Source organism: Apaloderma vittatum, unplaced genomic scaffold, assembly GCF_000703405.1.
Source record: "Apaloderma vittatum isolate BGI_N311 unplaced genomic scaffold, ASM70340v1 scaffold15522, whole genome shotgun sequence".
In the NCBI taxonomy this organism is placed as follows: domain Eukaryota; kingdom Metazoa; phylum Chordata; class Aves; order Trogoniformes; family Trogonidae; genus Apaloderma; species Apaloderma vittatum.
This window is the reverse complement of record NW_009702096.1, coordinates 16,461-35,014: the sequence shown is the minus strand read 5'-3', so window position 1 is coordinate 35,014 and position 18,554 is coordinate 16,461. Positions and strand designations below refer to the sequence as shown.

The 18,554-nt window shown below is 42.2% G+C and overlaps 1 protein-coding gene across 1 annotated transcript; it reads left to right on the top strand.

Annotated features, from left to right (window-relative positions):
• The first annotated feature begins 3,409 nt into the window (after window positions 1-3,409).
• AGPAT3 (1-acylglycerol-3-phosphate O-acyltransferase 3) lies at window positions 3,410-18,038 on the top strand. The gene is made up of 8 exons (XM_009879417.1): window positions 3,410-3,639; window positions 8,068-8,237; window positions 8,422-8,583; window positions 11,198-11,351; window positions 11,809-11,911; window positions 15,011-15,086; window positions 17,010-17,208; window positions 17,869-18,038. The coding sequence occupies exons 1-8, from the start codon at window positions 3,462-3,464 to the stop codon at window positions 17,955-17,957; spliced, it is 1,131 nt and encodes a 376-aa protein (XP_009877719.1). The 5' UTR covers window positions 3,410-3,461; the 3' UTR covers window positions 17,958-18,038.
• The last annotated feature ends 516 nt before the right edge of the window (window positions 18,039-18,554 follow it).

Sequence of the window (18,554 nt, the reverse complement as noted above, 5' to 3'; positions counted from 1 at the left end):
TTTGGATGTGTGAGACAACTGTACCTTGCAACGCTTTGGGGACGGGAGAAGAAGGAGGACTCCACTTGTTTTTAAACACAAGACTCAGCTTCCCAACAGCAGTTCTTAAAAGTAATTTATTACTGGGAGAAATGTTTCTTCCATTCTTACAGGAAAACTTACACAATAATTTGGAATATTCATCATAAGCTTCAATATCAGCTTATTCACAGAATCACAGAATGTTAGGAGTTGAAAGGGACCTCGAAAGGTCATCTAGTTCAACCTCCCTGCCAGCACAGCACCACCTACAGTAGGTCACACAGGAACGCATCCAGATGGGTTTTGAATGTCTCCAGAGAAGGAGACTCCACAACCTCCCTGGGCAGCCTGTGCCAGTGCTCTGTCACCCTCACAGTGAAAAAGTTTTTCCTAAAGGTTTTGTGGAACATCCCATGTTCCAGCTTGTACCCATTGCCCCTTGCCCTGTCATTGGACATCACTGAAAAGAGCCTGGCACCATCCTCCTGACACTCCCCCTTGACATATTTATAAATATTTATGAGGTCACCCCTCAGCCTCCTCTTCTCCAAGCTAAAGAGACCCGGCTCCTTCAGCCTTTCCTCATAAGGGAGATGTTCCACTCCCTTCATCATCTCTGTGGCTCTGTGCTGGACTCTCCCCAGCAGTTCCCTGTCTCTCTTGAGCTGAGGGGCTCAGAACTGGACACAATATTCCAGATGTGGCCTCACACATCTGGGCAGATCAGAGGGGCAGGAGGACCTGTCTCAACCTACCAGCTACTGCCCTTCTAATACAGCCCAGGATGCCATTGGCCTTCTTGGCCACGAGGGCACATTGCTGGCTCATGGTCATCCTGCTGCCCACCAGAACCCCCAAGTCCCTTTCTCCTACACTGCAGATCAGTCCCCAACCTATACTGGCACATGGGGTTGTTCTTTCCCAAATGCAAGACTCTACACGTGCCCGTGTTGAATTTCATAAAATTTCTCCCTGCCCAACTCTCCAGCCTATCCAGGTCTCTCCGAATGGCAGCACAGCCTTCTGGTGTGTCAACCACTCCTCCCAGTTCTCTGTCATCACAGCTTGCTTTGCTTAGTTTCCTGTGGTGCTGACTATACCGAAACAGACTTTTCCCCTCTGTAATGTGCTTCCGAATTGGGTAGATTAATAATGATGCAAATAGATTTTAACTGTACAAAAGCTAGACGCTGCCTTGAAAGGCAGTACGTGATTTATAGAAGAGAGGGTAGAAAACAAGTTTTCATAGTGTCCTGTCTTGGGCTGGAACAGAGCCAGTTCTATGGTCAATGATTTTTCTTTTCACCTCAGTCTGTTCTAAGAAGCTGCACTTTCTGAAGATAACAGCACGTTTTTGCAGACAGTGTCTGCTACTAGAAGTGATAACGCCTGATGTTTACAGTTACTACCAGGAATTGGGATGCAGAAAGGCTCTTGCTGATACTTGCTCCTGTGGTGACCACTGCTAAATCTTGTATAACACATTAGAAGGTCATAAGTAAGTAAAAAGGGCGCACCTCCAGGGATGAGTGGACAGGACAGGTGATCCAAACCTGACTGACATAAGTATTCCATTCCATATGTGTTGCATTCAGTATAAAGCTGAGGGATCAGAAGTCCTCTTCCTCAATGGCTGGCATCTGAGGAGGACTCTGTCTGTTCTTCTGCCTTCAGTCCCAGCCTGTGCGTTCCTGTCTGCTGCTGAGTCCAGTCTGGAGCTTGGCTGGTTCCTGCCCTGCAGCATCACTGGTGTCATGATCATCATCAGGGGAATTTTGATACTGGCTTTATATATATACATTATAGATGTGTATATATTTCAGTATTTTCTTATTAACATTATCTTTTTATTAATACCTTTTCAGTAAAGCTGGTTGGTTTTTTCCAACCACTAAGTGTCTGTCTCCCTTCTTTTTCCCTTCTGAGAAAGGAAAGGGGTTACATAGAGAGCATCTGTCGTTCGTTTAGTGGCCAGCCCAGCTCTAACCACTCACATGGCAGGTAAAATTGCTGTTGTGTTTCATAAATAGCACCATACTGTAAACAGGTAGCAAATGAAAATGTTTTGGTTCCTCACAGCTGGCAGGTATTTTATTTTCGAGCATCAGGAATTTCATCACCTTCAGATGCTTGTCTTGTCAAAAGTATTTGTTACCATCTACTGGCTGGTGTAGTCATTATGCTGCGCATAAATACCGTCAGCAAGCTTTGGCATAAAATCACAATCATGTCTTTATTTTTGGAGTGAAGCATGGGGACTTTAATTTGACGGCCTGGTTGGCCTAATTGTAGGGCTTCTAGTATGCAATGGGTCAAAAAGGCCAGTGACAGATGATGCAAAGTGGAACAAACTCAGTCTTGGTAGCTTGGTAAATGTGTTAACTTTGCACTGGCAGGATTCATATTACATCTGACTTGCCTGTCTATGCTACTGTGACTTTCTGCTGGTTCAGACATCGCCCGTCTTTCTGCACCTGGTTTAAACATGGTGCGTGCTCGGAATTAAGTGCTCTAGCTGATTTGGTGTAATCAAGATTCTGTATCAAAGCTTTTTCCAAATCAAATTTGTGCTGGTACATAGCCTAAGCTATTTCTATTATTTTACTTTTTCTTCCACACTGATTACTGTATTTGATCACGAAACTGTGGCTTGACAACTTGAGAAGTTGTTAAACTTGCTCCAACATGGGTTTGGGATGTGTGAATACCTAATTTCCATTTCCATGGCCTTAGCGTTTGCCAGATTGATGCCCTCTGTGACCAGCCCTGCTCTTTTCATCCTGAAATTCACTGCAGGGTAAAGGTTCTGCTCCCTCGATGGACTTCTGCAACCTTCTAGTCAAAGCAAATGCATAACAAACTTTCTGTAGCCCTGGCAGCCCTTGCTCGGAGCCTGTTCAGGAGAAGTGTGTACAGAGCAGTTGCTTTTGCTTCGGTTACATGGCTCCGGAGGCTCAGTGTACCATTTATTGCATGAGAGCAGGGCTGAGGCCTCTCTCCCTGAAGACCGCAACCTCTGAAGGTTCAGTGGTCACAGCACAGCTTGTTTAACCATTGGGGCTCAACTGCTCCGCTGTGGGTGCAGGGCTCTGTGTTCCTGCCGTCATTAAGTCCGATTATATCATCTTTGTGGGAAGAGAGGTGTGAGATTCATCTTCAGTAAACAATAATTTTCTTGGTGGGCTGTGAATTGTAAATAATAATTCCTTCCTATTTTTAGAAGTGATTTGCACTGTCAGCAGTTTATTGTGTGAAGACATGAATGAGATGGCTTGAGTGTTTATTGGATCAGGTTACTGTTGCTCAAGTTGACTGTTTCAGGGCTCTCGCTTTGCCTTTCTTCAGGGCTTGTGAATCCAGTCTCCATTTGATTCTTTTCTTTCTCTTTCAGGACAGTTATTCTGAGTGACGGCCCTTGCACACGCTTCTGAGTGGTTATCATGGGCTTCATTGCCTTTCTGAAGACTCAGTTCATAGTTCACCTCCTCATTGGGTTCGTTTTTGTTGTGAGTGGACTGATCATTAACTTCATTCAACTATGCACGCTAGTCCTCTGGCCCATAAACAAGCAGTTTTATCGCCGAGTAAACTGTCGCCTTGCCTATTCACTTTGGAGCCGTGAGTATGCTTGAAGGGGATGTGAGGGCTGGGGATGGGGAGGGAAGTGGGTTTTGTTTCTCCTTTTGTTAAAAAAAAATATATATGTGCATATATGTATACACAGACACATGAGAGAGAGAAGCGGTAAGTTAAACATAAACTCTTCCAGAGCAGTTGAAAGCAGCGGTCCTTTCTGAAATACTGGGAAAACATACAGAAATCAAGGGACTGATACATGTTGTCACTGTTATTCAAAAAAGTGGAAAGTAAAGCTTCCCCCCACTCCCAATGCTGTCACCACTGGTATGAATTGTTGATTCTGTCTCAATATCATCTTCATCCTGGGAATTCACAGAGACTGCTTCAGGTGTCGACACAAGCATGTGTGCGATATTGACAACTTACTTAGGAGCCCAAGTCAATTGTGTGATCTCCAGAAAGAGAGATCTGCCTTAGAGTAGCTAGTGTAGGTGCCTCTGTAGCTGAACTGTGTGACAACTAGAGTCCTCTCACACCCCACGGTGTCCATCTGTGATGCCTGTGTCTCCTCTTGTGAGCTATTTGTAGCTCTTTTCTTCTGCCTCTGGGACAGCTCTACAGTGAGTGCAGCTGCTTTGCTCTCATTTTTCAGACCTTTGCAAAATTTCCTCCCTGTGGATGGCTTTTTTTTTTCTTCCTCATAGAACTTAACACGGGATTAGATTACTGAAACAAATGTTTAGACAACTCCTTAGTCCGAATGTCACCTCCTGTTTCTGTGATTCTGTGAATCATCTAATTTGTTTCTATTCCCCATCCCCTCCCAGTATGCATGGCCACTTATCTTAGTGCTCAGCTCAGCATCCAGCTCCCACTTCAGGTAAATGAATCACCTAAATGAGCACTTAAATTACAGTTGAGGGTCCAGTGACAGGCACTCACGTTTCTGAAACCATCGATGTGAGGTACTCCCAACAAAAACTCTCCAAAGCATCTAGTTCAGTTTCTTTTTAAGCTTCTTGTCCTTGTCCTCGCTATTCTTTTTGTTCTCTTGAGAATATTGTTTGAGAAGCACAGGAGATAGGAAATTAAATAAAGAGTGATAGGCAAACTGTCAGGAGAGAAGGTATTGTAATGGAGGAATTTATAGGTAGAAACTTCAAAATTAGCTTGGTTGGAGGGAGGTAAGAGTATATGGGATATTTTTTCTAATTTGCTTGTAAGAATTTCTCAATGTGCTTTTAATAATCTAGAATCTGATCTCATCCTGAAAACTATTGTTTCTCTAATAGTCTGGCTTTTCTGAGGATTTGAGCTAATTGTGCCTGTAAGGCTTGTAGGTTCAGAGGCTTGATAGCGTTAGCATTAGTTAGTATTGTGCATGGAAAAATCACGTTTTCAATGCTGTTTTCTTCTATCTGGTATACACTGGAAATAAAGCCTACATTATTGTTCAGAAAGGTTTGGAGAAGCCGAGTAGATAATTGGGCTGTACCTAGTGTAACCCCTTGTGTACAGCCTATTAGAAATTAAATGATTGGGAAATTAAACTATGAAAATTAACATAAATGTTATATGGGATTGCAGAGTTCTGATGGCCTGTAATGGAAGAACTGACAGAATATGCAGTTCAGTTGTGATTTATAACGAATTAAGTAAGCCTTGTAAATGCAGCAGTTCAAATGTTACCATTCATAATGAAATATACTTTGTTATGTGGAAGCCTTTTGGCAATGAACCTGTAGATTGGTGGATTGTGTTTTGAATAGGATGTTTTGCTCACTTACTCTAAGCTATTTAGTTTTAGGCTGAGGGTGTTTATGTCAGAGCTGTCTGTACAGAAGCTATTCTGCCCCTCCAGCAGAGGATTGGTGTGCAGGGATAGATACGCAGATGTCTGGCTGTGTCCTATAGCCTGGCTCTATTCTTATTGTATCTCTTCTTAAATACATAAGGCACAGCTTCAGAAGGGGAAGGAGACAGACTTTATCGCGTGTTTGTGGCAGCCATTGCGGGGGAAAATAATCTTTCAGGCTTTGGTCTAAACATAAACCGTTTGCAGTGCGTGTAATTCACGAGAGGTAAGTCTGTACTTCAGGCTCTCCTACACCAGCTCCTTTCAGATGATTCAGGCCTTTGGAGAGCACAGTGTGTTGGGTTTAGTACAGTTGCAAAAACAGTCTCTCCAGCATTATTGCTTTAAACCAAGACATGCTCTGTGCCTCGTTGGCTTTGTGCCTGGGTGACTTGTGGGGCTGTAAACTGGCCTGCTTTGGTGTGCAGGAATCCCAGCCACAGGAGGGGGCATTGTTTTAGCAGGGTGTTGCTTGTCCTCTGCAGGGAGTATCCCAAGCAGTGCATGCCTTGCCCTTCCTTCAGAAGGATGGGCTTTGCTGTAAAATCGGCAGAATCAGTGCCACGCAGTGTAGTTGTAACCCACACAACCCCCAAAAAAAAAAAAGGAAATGAGCCCACTCCCAGTTATAATTACATCATTTATCAGCACACTTGAAAAGGACAGTCTGTTTCCTTGCATTAATTCTCCAGCATTTCAACCCTTCTCTCTCAGAATGAACTCTGGCAAATTTCTCAGCAAAGCTTCCTCCACTATTTTAGAGTGAATGGTACAAGAAATGCTCTGCAGAAAATCATCCACACTTGCCTCTGCAGAATTTTTCTCTGATGTTGAAGAGGAAACACACACATTTTGCTTTATTTTTTATAAAGAAATGCAGCAACTGTAGCAGATACTGGAGATGTTCCTCTTTAGTACATAGACAGCAATGGAAACGGAGAATCACTCAAAATACCACACTGTGTTTTGATACCACTACTTCATTCCCCTGGCTACCTGCTTGGAAGAGCTTAGCTCTCAGCTGAGGACACCCTTGCTGTCCTCTTTCCCCTTTTACTGAGCCACGATAACCAGAGCAGGAAAGGTAAGTGGTGACATCGTTCACAAAGGAGACAAAGCTGGAAAGCAGAGATAGAAGCCTCTAGTTGTTATAAATCATTATGGTGTTTTTTGAGTTGACTGGGGTTACACTCTTGATCAGCAAGTTGCGAAACTTGGTTGTGTCTCCAAATGAGTGAGTCTTGAAAATGATAAAGGGGAACACCCTGGTGGACAACTGGTCACATAGAGAGTACAAGTGCAAAAAAACTCTAGTGCTAGAGAAGCTATGTATCTTCAGCAGACCAGGGCTGGTTTTCCCTATCATTCACCTGATTTGCCTTCTCTCTGATGTGATGCAAAAGTGGACCCACTCCTATTGAGCAGAATGGATAAATGACCCTGATGTGATCCCACAGATGAGAAGTCCTCATGCAGGAAGGCACTGCTCCGTTCTGCAAACCCAGAGCTTCCCAAAAGAAAGTTGAGATACCGTGTGGCAGAACCTGACCCTGCAACATTTGTCGTTATAGTGTGGGAACAGTTGGACTTCATAAGTGCCATATTTGTGCAACCTAATTTTGATTGCATCCGTATCTCACTGAAATGAGAAAACGCCAATGACTATGGTTTGCATAGAAGCCAGTCTTCCTACTGGGAGAAAGAACTGTTTTTATACTCTTTATAATTGTCCCATGATACAAGGAGTGCCTTCCATCTGCCTTGTTGTACTGAAATGAGAGAAATAGGCTAACCACAGCAACTACGTTCAGTGCATGCTGAATTTAAGTGGAAGGGTGTTTTTTTAAGATGAAGAAAGGGAAGGTGGAAAATAAGAAGAGTGGGTAACAAAAGAAATGTTCAGGGCAGAGTAAGAGAGATGCTGAGATACTGAAAAGTTGGAGAAGACAGAGGGGAAAGGGCTCATTCTTTCTTTTGCAACAGAAGGAAGGCACAATTTACCATTCCTGTCTTTGCTTGAGTATTTTGATGAATTAGCTTGATGCTCTGGTGCTTCTGACTCTGTGGTGATGACCATAATACGGAACAATTAGAGTCTTGTGTTCTAATATTAAAATCTGTTGCAGAAGATCTATGGTACTGTATCCTTTTAAAAGCCCCTTATTGGTCTGTTTCATGTTGAGTAAAAGCATTAGGCTGCATCTATACATGATTTGTATTCCACCTGGGAGAAACTGTACTCATTTAGTGGAGCAATCAACAGCTCAACTGTCTGTTTTCAGGCACAAAATTTTTAGTTTTTTGTTTTTTTTCTGGTGATGATGAAGTTTCACATTCATAATGTAATGCCCAAACTTGTCACTGCTAAAAACGTGCTAAATTATCCATAATGCATAGACCTAGTGCACTAAATACTGCTTAAGGTTGATGATGGGATTTGGTTTGTACTCAGCCAAGCTCTCATTTCATCTCTCCTGGCTTGGATTGAAAAGATGATGGTGTTGTTGGCGATCAGAAGAGACTGAGCACTAATGGGGCTGGAGATGAAATGCTAAATGATTTCTGTAAGCAGCACCCCTAACTCCTCTCTCCATCTTCATCATGTTTGTTAGAGTTGGTAATGCTGCTGGAATGGTGGTCAGGCACCGAGTGCACCTTGTTCTCAGACGAGGCCACGGTGAACACCTTTGGGAAAGAACATGTCATCATCATCTTGAATCACAACTTTGAAATCGACTTCTTGTGTGGCTGGACTATGACAGAGCGCTTTGGAGTGCTAGGGGTATGTGGGGCCACAAGGAGGATGATGGGGCTATTTAAAATCCATGTGCATACAGTTTCTTTGCATTTAAGTTCCCAGATACAGCTCTCATCAGCTCTTCATCGTCTTAATGTTAATGTCTTTGGTCTTGCTGTACAGATCAGCAAATGACATTTTTGGATTGTTGTTTCTTTTTTTCTCCAAGAGTTCCAAAGTTCTTGCGAAGAGAGAGCTACTATATGTGCCCCTCATTGGCTGGACGTGGTACTTTCTTGAGATTGTTTTCTGCAAAAGGAAATGGGAAGAAGACAGAGATACAGTTATTGAAGGATTAAAACGTTTGGCTGATTATCCTGAATATATGTGGGTAAGTTGAGTTCCTGCTCTAATATCAACTGCTAGAAGTGAGAGCCTGATGGAGGTACTCATGTTGTAGTCTTGTGTAGCCTGCTCACTGCTTGCTTTAAGTGTTGTCAAGGAAAATTTGCATCCTCTTTCAGGAGGTCTTTTAGGATATGCTGGTAAAATGATGATCTATTTGCCTTCTGGTAAGGGAAATCATCTGGGAAACAGTTCAGAAGCTCTCATAGATGATTAGAAACTTGATGATAATTTATGAATCGGGCTTGTGTAATCGGGCTTGTTCATTTTGTCTGAACTTATTTTTACCTTTAAAAAAAATAACAGCCCATATTTGACTACTAAATCTATTTAACCTTAATGTATATTTTCCGAGGTAGGCTAAAAAGACACATAAATAAAGTCTTTTCTGGAGAAGTGAGTGAATTTGAGGAGAGGAGGCACAGACCATGGATTCTGATGGAAAGATCTTGCTCGTTGATCTGTGAAGTAATAAGTTACTCAAAAAGTCTCTATGAAAACATATGGCAATTTTACATCTGCTTTTGCAGTTGCGCTTTTCCTTTTTTATTTTAACACTATTTGAAGTCAAAGGGTGGAACATTTATGTTTCATCATGTGCAGTGTTGTTAGATTTTATGGCAGCAACACAGTGGTATAATCAACCTATTAACCTTTTAGCTTTGAATGCAAATGTTTTGATAAATTCACTAGTTTACTTTTGTAGCAGCATGTATAATATACAGTTATTTGGCTCATAAAACTTCTTAAGAGGCTTTCTGTGCATTTTAAGTGATTTTTCAATATTATCCCTTACAGCTTGTTAAAATGAATAGTGAAATAGTAAGCCTTAACTAACACACGTGTCATTCATGATGTTCTGTCATTACAAAGACACAAAAAATAAGAATCTGGAGAATGTATTTTAAACCACTTAATTGTTTGAATATATGGGTATAAACTATGTTTAGTATGTCCTCCTGATTAGTGCTTAAAAAAAAAAAAAGCCCTTCCAATTAAAACATCTCAAGACTGCTTTAGTAGCAAATCTATACATTTTAATGATTCTACAATTGAGAACCAAGGACTAGTCTCCAGGGAAAACAGCTAGAAGATATAAATGCAGAATGTAGTTAGCATTGATTATTTAAGCCAAGACTTCCTGCCTGGTAATTTAAATCATGATTAAAATTGACTCGAGTAAATCAATATTGTAATTTTTGTGCATTCTAAATGCTACAAATCAGGGCTTTCTGCTCAACTTTCCTCCATGAGGTCTTTCTCACACGTACACGGCAGCGCATGCTTGGTCTGGAAGGATCACCACACCACCCAGTAGAAGGGGGTGAGAACTTGGCGTAGAGGAAAGAGTTTGTGTTGCAGCCTAGGTTTGGGATGGCGGTGTTACACGCTGTACCTCCTGCTGTCCTCACCACTGGGTTGATCAGGTTTTTGTCATGAATGTGTGTGTGCCCTTGAGGGCCACATGAAGACTGCAGGGCCGGTTCCTTTTCTCTTCTTGTGCTCTGGCGGGTCAAAGTCTTGGCTTTGAGGTTTTAACATGCGCTTCACTTGACTTTGTGGTGCACGGTATGTGGATACGCTGCAAAGGGAAAAGTGAAGCAGCTGCAGTACTGACAAAGAGCAGACGTATGGCAACATATTCAACAAGTCTTTCTGAATTGCAATGTTCCATAATACCGCTGTGAGAGTGTATTTGCATTTAAATAAATAAATTAAATTCAGCCTGCCCTTCCTCCCCTCCATTGCTTGCCAGGGATGCAGGGGTTTGGGCATTCAAACCGAGCAATGTTTCCATTGCTGGTGCAATGGGAATTAGGCCCAGCTTTCAAAAAGGCCAGGGATAAACAGAAATTCACCCTAGGGCCTGCAGAAGGGCTTTTTTTCCTGCTCTTGGCTTTGCATTGCTTCTGTCTCTCTCTCAACTAGAGCAGAGGCAATACTGAGGGAGGAGAAGGACAGATAGATGGTTTGTGCTGCTTGAAGTCACTGTGGGAGGATTTAAGTCTTCAATAGTTACTCAGGATTGGTGCCTTACAAGGTAAAAGGTTTTAGGGAAGGGCACCATTTCTTATGAACAGAACTGATACAAATGCAAAAAAAAAAACAGAAAAAAAATCAGAAAACCAGAAAAGGTTTTGAACAAACAAATCTGTCTCAGATGAGTAATTCTCATTGTACAGTACAGATTTTAAATTAAATAGCTAGTGATTAATATGTTTTTTTCCCAAAGTTATCATGTACTGATGTTTGGATTGCTTTTTCTGATTTGTAGATTAGTCTATCACCAGCCAGCCAAAGCCTTTAGGGATTTTTCTTTTTTAAAAATAAATGTTTCCAGCACAACCATTTAGACTTTTAGTCACCTTCAATTTGGTACCAGTGTTGTTAAAATTGGATATAATTGTAAATTAGTTGTGAGGTGGCGCTTATGCCTAATACTTGATGATCAAATAAGACATGTGAAATGCAAACACATTTATGGATATATTCTTATCTTACACAAATTTTCAGTATTTTGTATTTTGCTTGGTTTCCTTTGATCTCAAGATGTCCTTTTTTTTTTCTTTTTCTTTTTTTTGACTTTTGTCTCATACTAGTTTCTCCTATACTGTGAAGGAACTCGTTTTACAGAGACCAAGCATCGTATCAGTATGGAAGTTGCTGAATCCAAGGGGTTGCCTAAACTGAAATACCACCTGTTGCCCAGAACCAAAGGTTTCACCACTGCTGTTCAGTGTCTCAGGGGAACAGGTACTGCAAGCTGCTACTTGTTCTTTGCTTAAATTGTAATGTGTTGCATAGTACACTCTGCGTATCACAATGTGTTGCACTCTGCTGTTAACTACATCACTACAGTTAATGAGTCTGTAGTAATAAGCATTCAGCATGTCAACTGTTAATTTGTAAATTGCCACATAATTCTCAGATACCAGTCTTAAAACTAATAAACCCTTTCACATACATCACTTTTGCTTAGCTCATCAAGTCAGCCTGTGGTTTGATAACACACGTGCTACATAGGTGGGAATGTCAAGATGCTAATACAGATAAATACAACATGTAAACACAAGTTAGTGAAGGACTCTGCTACCTGACATGGTTAATGAAAGACTTGCACAAGGCTCTGTTGCTGTCTAATGCAAGGGTGCCAGCAGTGTGGTTGCTCAGATTGCTGCTGTAACAGCCATATTTTCTTTTTTTGCAACAGTTTCAGCAGTATATGATGTAACACTAAATTTCAGAGGAAACAAGAACCCGTCTTTATTAGGAATACTTTATGGGAAGAAATACGAAGCAGATATGTGTGTAAGGTGAGCATATAATGATGGTGAGCCCCAAGATGTGTGTTTTGGTGTGTTGAAGTGTATTAAAATCTTACAGGGAAATGTCCTTTCCTGTAGTCCCCTTTTCCTTGTCTCTGCAGGCCACAAAGGCCTCCCCATTTCCCTCCTGCTTTCATGTGAGATCCCAGGATATTGAGCGTCGGACAGACTTCTTATGCCTGAGTGTGATCATGCAGTCATTCTAGGGTTTCCCTGTTTTGTGCAGTGAGGACACGTCTGCCTTTTTGCCTTCTGTGCTGGGAACAGAGAACCAAAACTGTTCTGCCCTCTTCCCAGTGCCCTGTGAGCATATGCACAGTACAAATAGCACAAATAGCCTGTCCAACTTCAGTGGTCTCTTGTAGCAAATAGTGTAAAGCTCTTTACTGTGCCAGTCTGTCCTTCTCTCACATGGTTTGGTTAGCAGATTAGAAGTTGAATAATGCTGGAATTCAGACATTGTATGAGTGAGGTGAGACATTCTTCACATTCTTCATTACTCTTTTGCCTGAGAAAGTAACTGTTAACGCCTAACTCCATGCAGGATGTGTGTGCACACACACGTGCTTTCTTTCTTGCCTTCTCCTGCTTTAAAGTGCTTCCTTGTGATCATAAAAACTTCAACCCTTTCCTGTTGAGTTTCTTCTTTTTCCTTCTATATTTTGACCTGACAAACAACCTGATTGGTTTTTTCCACAGTTCTTTTGACAGTGGGGATTTCACCCACATTTTGAAAGACATTGCTGAGTTCTGGTGATGAGGTTGATAATTTGTTTTTAAAGGAAAAAAAATCCAAAAGGCAAGTCCCTTGCTACTTCTCCCCACACTTTTCCCCTCCATCTGTGCATTGCAGATGCATGACACTGGCTCTATACGTTGTCCTTCAGATGAAAGCAGGTGTGTCTTGCCAGAGCCTCCAACAGTGAAAGACTTCGCAGGGAATCACTGATGATCCATTGTGTTGAGGTAGAGCAGTGAAAGTTTTGTGGAAATTTCGTCTCTGAAATGCCATTTCTTCTACAAAATGTAGTGTGCAGCAGCGCTAGGGGGGATGAGAAGGACATGTGTTCCAGTTCAGTTCCGAGACTGCAATTTCCACAACGTTTCAGTCTTCTGGTTGGAAAGAACGCTGCGGAGTTAATGGGGAGTCTACTCATTTGCAAGAGGCTTCATTTTGACTCGTTACACTTACCAGATGTACTCCCGATGAGGAAAGTGCAATTCAGCAGCTGCCAAAACAGCTGGTCGGGCAGTTGCCACCTGTAATCCCATATTGAGAGCAGGTGTGTGTCACAAGTCGAGCAAGATCAGGGGCACACAACATAGATGTACATCTGTATAATAATACATTGAAGAGTGGCTACACTCAGTTACATACGCTGTGGCTTGCTAATAGAGATGCGAGTTGGGTTTATTTATTGGTGAAGTAGTAGGAGGAAAAGAAAGATGTAGTTTTCTGTAGTCGTTTGGTGTGTGTTCATAAAATTCTGTTGAGGACGATGTTGCTGGGTAAAATTATGAATTGTGCCCTATTAAAGAAACTAATGACTGTGTTCAGGTGATTTTGATTTAAAATATGTTTGGGGACTGGATCCACATTCTCATGAAGCTTTTTTTCAGTTTTGGAGAGGAAGCTATGAGAATAAAGAAACTTTCTACAGTCTTTGGTGAAAATTGGACATGTCCTTAATGTGCCAGCAGACTTAGCTCAAAGAAAGGAACACGTAAGCTCTTGTTCTTAGTATATGCGTGCGCAGTTACCTGTGTGGCTGTAAGAAGCTTAGCTGTCTGCAGAGGATCCAATCTTCTTCCTGACTGGCTCCAGAGAAAATAATCAGCTAAATTACCAAATTTTGTTGCCATGAGTACCCTCTAGTGGTGACAGCCATACAATGACAACTTTACCCGAGAGCTTTCAGCAAATGACTTTTTACTGAGCTTTTCTTGAGCATTATTTGTATTAACTGAACAACTCCTCTTGTTAGAGCTAATGAAAATACGGTGTCAAACTCGTTTGTGGGATGCAAAAATCATTAGAAGTGTATTAGAATATCTTCCCTCTGCTGCTGCAGACTTGAAGGCTTTTGTTCATACTGCAGAAGTATATTCCCTAGTTGAAGAGCAGCAAATAAGTTGTATCTGGGATCACAGTGTCTAGAGCCCTCCCAGAGGTCACCCTTCTGTTCTTACTGCCCTGCTGTAGGACGGCCCAGATACAGTCCAAGTGTTGACAAAATATGTTCGAGCAGATGTACACCACTGAGAAAGAAGATGATACATTTGTGAGCTTGTTAGTGGCCTATCGTGGGAAATACAAGAAGGCAGGAAAATGATTGACTCATCGTCACCAGAAAGAGGCTCTTAAAAGGTGCCTGTTCTCGGTGAGATTGGGTCAGCACCCGGAGCTGTGCCTAATTTTCACACGCATCCGGAATCACGTGCCTCAGTCTGTAGGGCTGGAGAGGCAAGGAGGGACCAGTGTAGTTGCCATAGATGTTTTCCTCAGTACTTGGTACACAGTGAATTTTTAACTGTCTCTCCCATTCCTTCCAGAAATGGAGTTTTCACTAACAAAATGTAACAGGCTATTCCTGTTCGGTCCGTGTTGCCTGATCTAGTCAAGAGGTGGCATCCCTGCCCATGACATGGAGGTTGGATTAAATGATCTCTGAGGTCCCTTCCAGCCTAAGCCATTCTATGATTCTGTGATTATCCTGGGGTTTGCTACTTGCTTGTCTTTTCCCCACTCTGGGTGCCTCGTTCTGAGCTCACTGTGAAACAACTGGTGGCATTTCTGGTGAAGGAAGAACAGTGTTTGAATGGGAAGTGCTTGTTTCACTAATGTGCTCTGAAATCGGTAGGGCCTTGTACAGTTTCTTTTGTCGTAGGAATCGGAGCATTTAGGTGGAGAATGGGCCGTTATTTAAATCCCAGTTCTTTTCTGCTTTTAAGACCTCTGCCATCAGTCACAGTATTACCTGCAGCTTATGGCCTTCATTGAAAGGAAGATCTTCCCTAGCAGAGGTCTAAATTCAGATATTAGGATTTTTCCCTTATTTTTTTTTTTTAATCTCTCTACTCAACTAGGAGATTTCCTCTGGAAGACATCCCTCAAGATGAAAAGGAAGCTGCAAACTGGCTTCATAAGCTTTACCAGGAAAAGGTAAATGACTTTGCTTTTTTTTCCCCCTTCTCTTTTGGAACTTCCCTAGGAGTGGTGTATGAAGGCACTGAATAATGCACACTCTTCCACTGGATGGAGAGAACAGATAGAAATATTGTGTATAATTAGGCAGCCATCTCTCAAACTACTGGGAGGAGCGGTACGGAAGAGCCCCTTTTCCACAGAGAGCGGGCTAGCTGAGTAGGTCTCAAACTGCTGGGAAGTGCAGTGGGATTCACAAATACTCCTGAGCTGCGCAAGACTAAAAGCAATCCACTGTCTTTTTATATTCTTCAGCTCCTGGGTCTCTGTCAGATGTTTCCAAAAGCTCCATTTTCCCTGTGGGTGTTTTAAGGCACTCAAGAGCAGTGATAACTGGCTGTCGGGGACAGCCTGTCCTGGCCCTTAGCTGCAGTTGTCCTTTGCTTTCGTGTTTGTTCCACTGCTGCTTTCCTTCTGCCTCCTGGTGACACCTCTGCAGTGGTGTGTGACGTGGTGCAGGCGGTCCCTGGGATCTGTTGCCAGGGACTGGTGTAGCACATGGCCAGCGTACCTTCAGAGGGCTCAGAGCTTTTCCTCGTGTCTTATCATTTTTATTTTATTTTTTTAACCTTAGATAGTTAATTTCTTGACCAAAGATTGAACGGTTCTGTGAGGAGGAGAGAACTGTAATTAATGTTGTCAAGCCTGAATTGGTGGATTGTTGAACTTGAAACGTGTGTCTTAATTTTTGTGTTGCTTATCTTTGTGGGAAACAGAGCAGCGCAGAAACTTTAACTCTCTTGGGCTTTCTTCTGTTATGATGACCTATGCTGCAGCATTTTCAAGCTTACACTTAGCCTGTAGGTAGGCAGCAAATCATTCTGAGTTTCATTTTGTGCCTGTTAACCTCATTTGTTTGAATATGTAAGCTCTAATTCAATTAAGGGGTGGGAAGTTCCATTACAAAGAGCTGTAGCTGTCATCATCTTCTCCCCCCACCTACCATTAGCAGGTGTATCAAACTAGTTGCAGGTCAGTTAGTGTAGTGTGGGATCAGAATGCTTAAAAAAATTGGGGTCCTTGAATCCCACCTCCTGCTATCAGGGTATTTGCTACCACCATCAGATCAGTATATAAATGTGTTCTAACAGGAATCCTTAAAGTGCTCTTCCCACACAGAGGGTGCGTCCTCGAAAGGCTGCATCAGTGGCAAGGAATGCCTTGTGCTTCTCAGCCCTTCATAAAGGAAGCTAAAAAGAAACAACTTAAGGAGGGACGGAAAGTAAGAAATAGGCAGACTTGAGCCATCCTTGTTAATGGCTTGGAAACCTTAGAGAACGTTCTTACAAACTGAGGGAAGGCTGTGGCCGTGTTGCTCCTTTGAGTGATGCGTTTCATGATTGTGTCTCTCTTCAGGCTCAGCTCAGGCTGCAGCTGCTCTGTTGGAAGTCTTGGGGTTATGGCCGGCACAGCGCTGTCTCTGCTGCTTAGCTTGTGCTTTGCCTTCCTCTTCTGGCTGTACATGCAGCATTTTTTCTGCTGTATTTTGCTAAGTCATGCTGCCCTTTTTGCACATGAAAACGGGAAGAAAAAGCATCCAGCGGAGAGGCAGGTAGTGTCAGATGCTACCTGCGTCTCCGCTGGATGCCGACAGCACCCTAAATTCCTAAGAGAAGAGAGAGGAAGATATTTGGTAGTGGAAAGGCTGATACAGTTTCGCTTTCTGATGGCAGCCAAGATTGCCTTCAAAGGGCAAAAAACGGTGGCCTCGGCAGGCGGCAGAAATGCCGGCATTAATGACAGCAGATGGAAATGGGTGCCATGTACTCTTGATGGACACTTACCACAGGTGCTGTCCTTGATGTCCTGGAGTTGACCAGTCTTGGAATATTTGGTGTGAGCATTACAAACGTGTTTTCTTCTGTCTTCTCTTTTTCCTAGGATGCTTTGCAAGAGATGTATAATCAGGAAGGTGTGTTTCCTGGCCAGCAGTTTAAACCTCCTAGGAGACCATGGACTCTCCTAAACTTTCTTTTTTGGGCCACAGTTCTCCTCTCTCCTCTCTTCACATTCGGCTTTGGAGTTTTTGCAAGTGGATCACCTCTCCTTATCCTTGCATTCCTGGGACTTGTTGGAGCAGGTAATAAAAGAGAAGATGCTAAGCCCAGAGTGACATGTAATAAGATCCATTACCTCCAATAAGTTCTGATTATTAATTAAGATGTATGAGGCTTGCAGAATAGTACTTGGAATTCGCTCTGTAGTCTTTGTATTGTGTAGCTGTTTTATTATTTCAAAAGCTTTAATGCAGACAGGATTGCCTTCCCATCTTAGGCAATATCTGTAGCAATTAGTAGCAAGTCTTGTGGCCTGTTTTATGGTGCCTGAAGGAGAAAATACTCTTACTGCACTCCTCGTCTTTGAAATAAAAAAAACAAACACAAAACGAACCAAACAAAAAAATGCCAAACCCCCACCACTCTGACCACCATCAGAAAACCATAACCCAAAAAAAAAAAGGCAGTGGGGGCAGGAGCGATATTCTGCAGTGTTTGTGTTACCTGTTTATCAACATAGAAGCATTACTTATATTTAAATCTCAATTATCTGCCCCTTTTAGTGACACCTGATCTGTGGTCCGTGTGCAGCCTCATACAGCGCACTGTGTTGGTCTGTAGTCGCTACTGTCTGCAGGATAGGGTTAACTCATGTTTAGTTCTGCTTGTGTCTTTACACGTAACTTACTAAATCCTTGAAGTGGTTTTAATATACCTCCCTTTTTCTCTGTTATATTTTAAAGCTTCCTTTGGAGTTCGTAGACTGATAGGAGTAACTGAAATAGAAAAAGGCTCCAGCTATGGCAACCAAGAATTCAAGAAAAAGGAATAACTGACAACTGCAGCACATATAACCAGACTATGGTATCCAATTAACTTCAGTTACAAAACAACAACAAACACTTAGAAACTATCTTTTTCTTAATAACTGATGACTAATATTAATGAATAAAACTTGAGCCAAGAATGAAGTTGGAGGCATCAACTGAAGAGAACGCATCAACTTTCTGCCTGTTCAAAGATTACTGTAGTCAAACTATGGGAGAAAATCTGGGGTGGGGTGAAAGAAACTAGTTTTTCTTGCTTCGTTGGGGGACTTGTTGGGGGTGGGGGGAGAAAGAGAGCATTGGCTGTGGCCACGTGCATCTTCAGATGACTGAATACACTGGTTTCTGTCAAGAGCACTACACTCACTTTTACAACAGGAGCCGCTGAATGTTTATTTCCTCTTGCTAAAGCCAACATAATGTTTGTTGATTTCCAACTTTTTTTATTAATGAGCCAGGAAAAAAAACAACCCTTCTTAACTTAATCGACAGATGTTCATTGGGTTAGAGTTGTTTTGGAAAGGCTGTGTTGTCATGGCTACAGATAAAATCGTATTTGTATGTTACACTGTTACTTTTTATTTTCAGGCAACGTCTTAAAA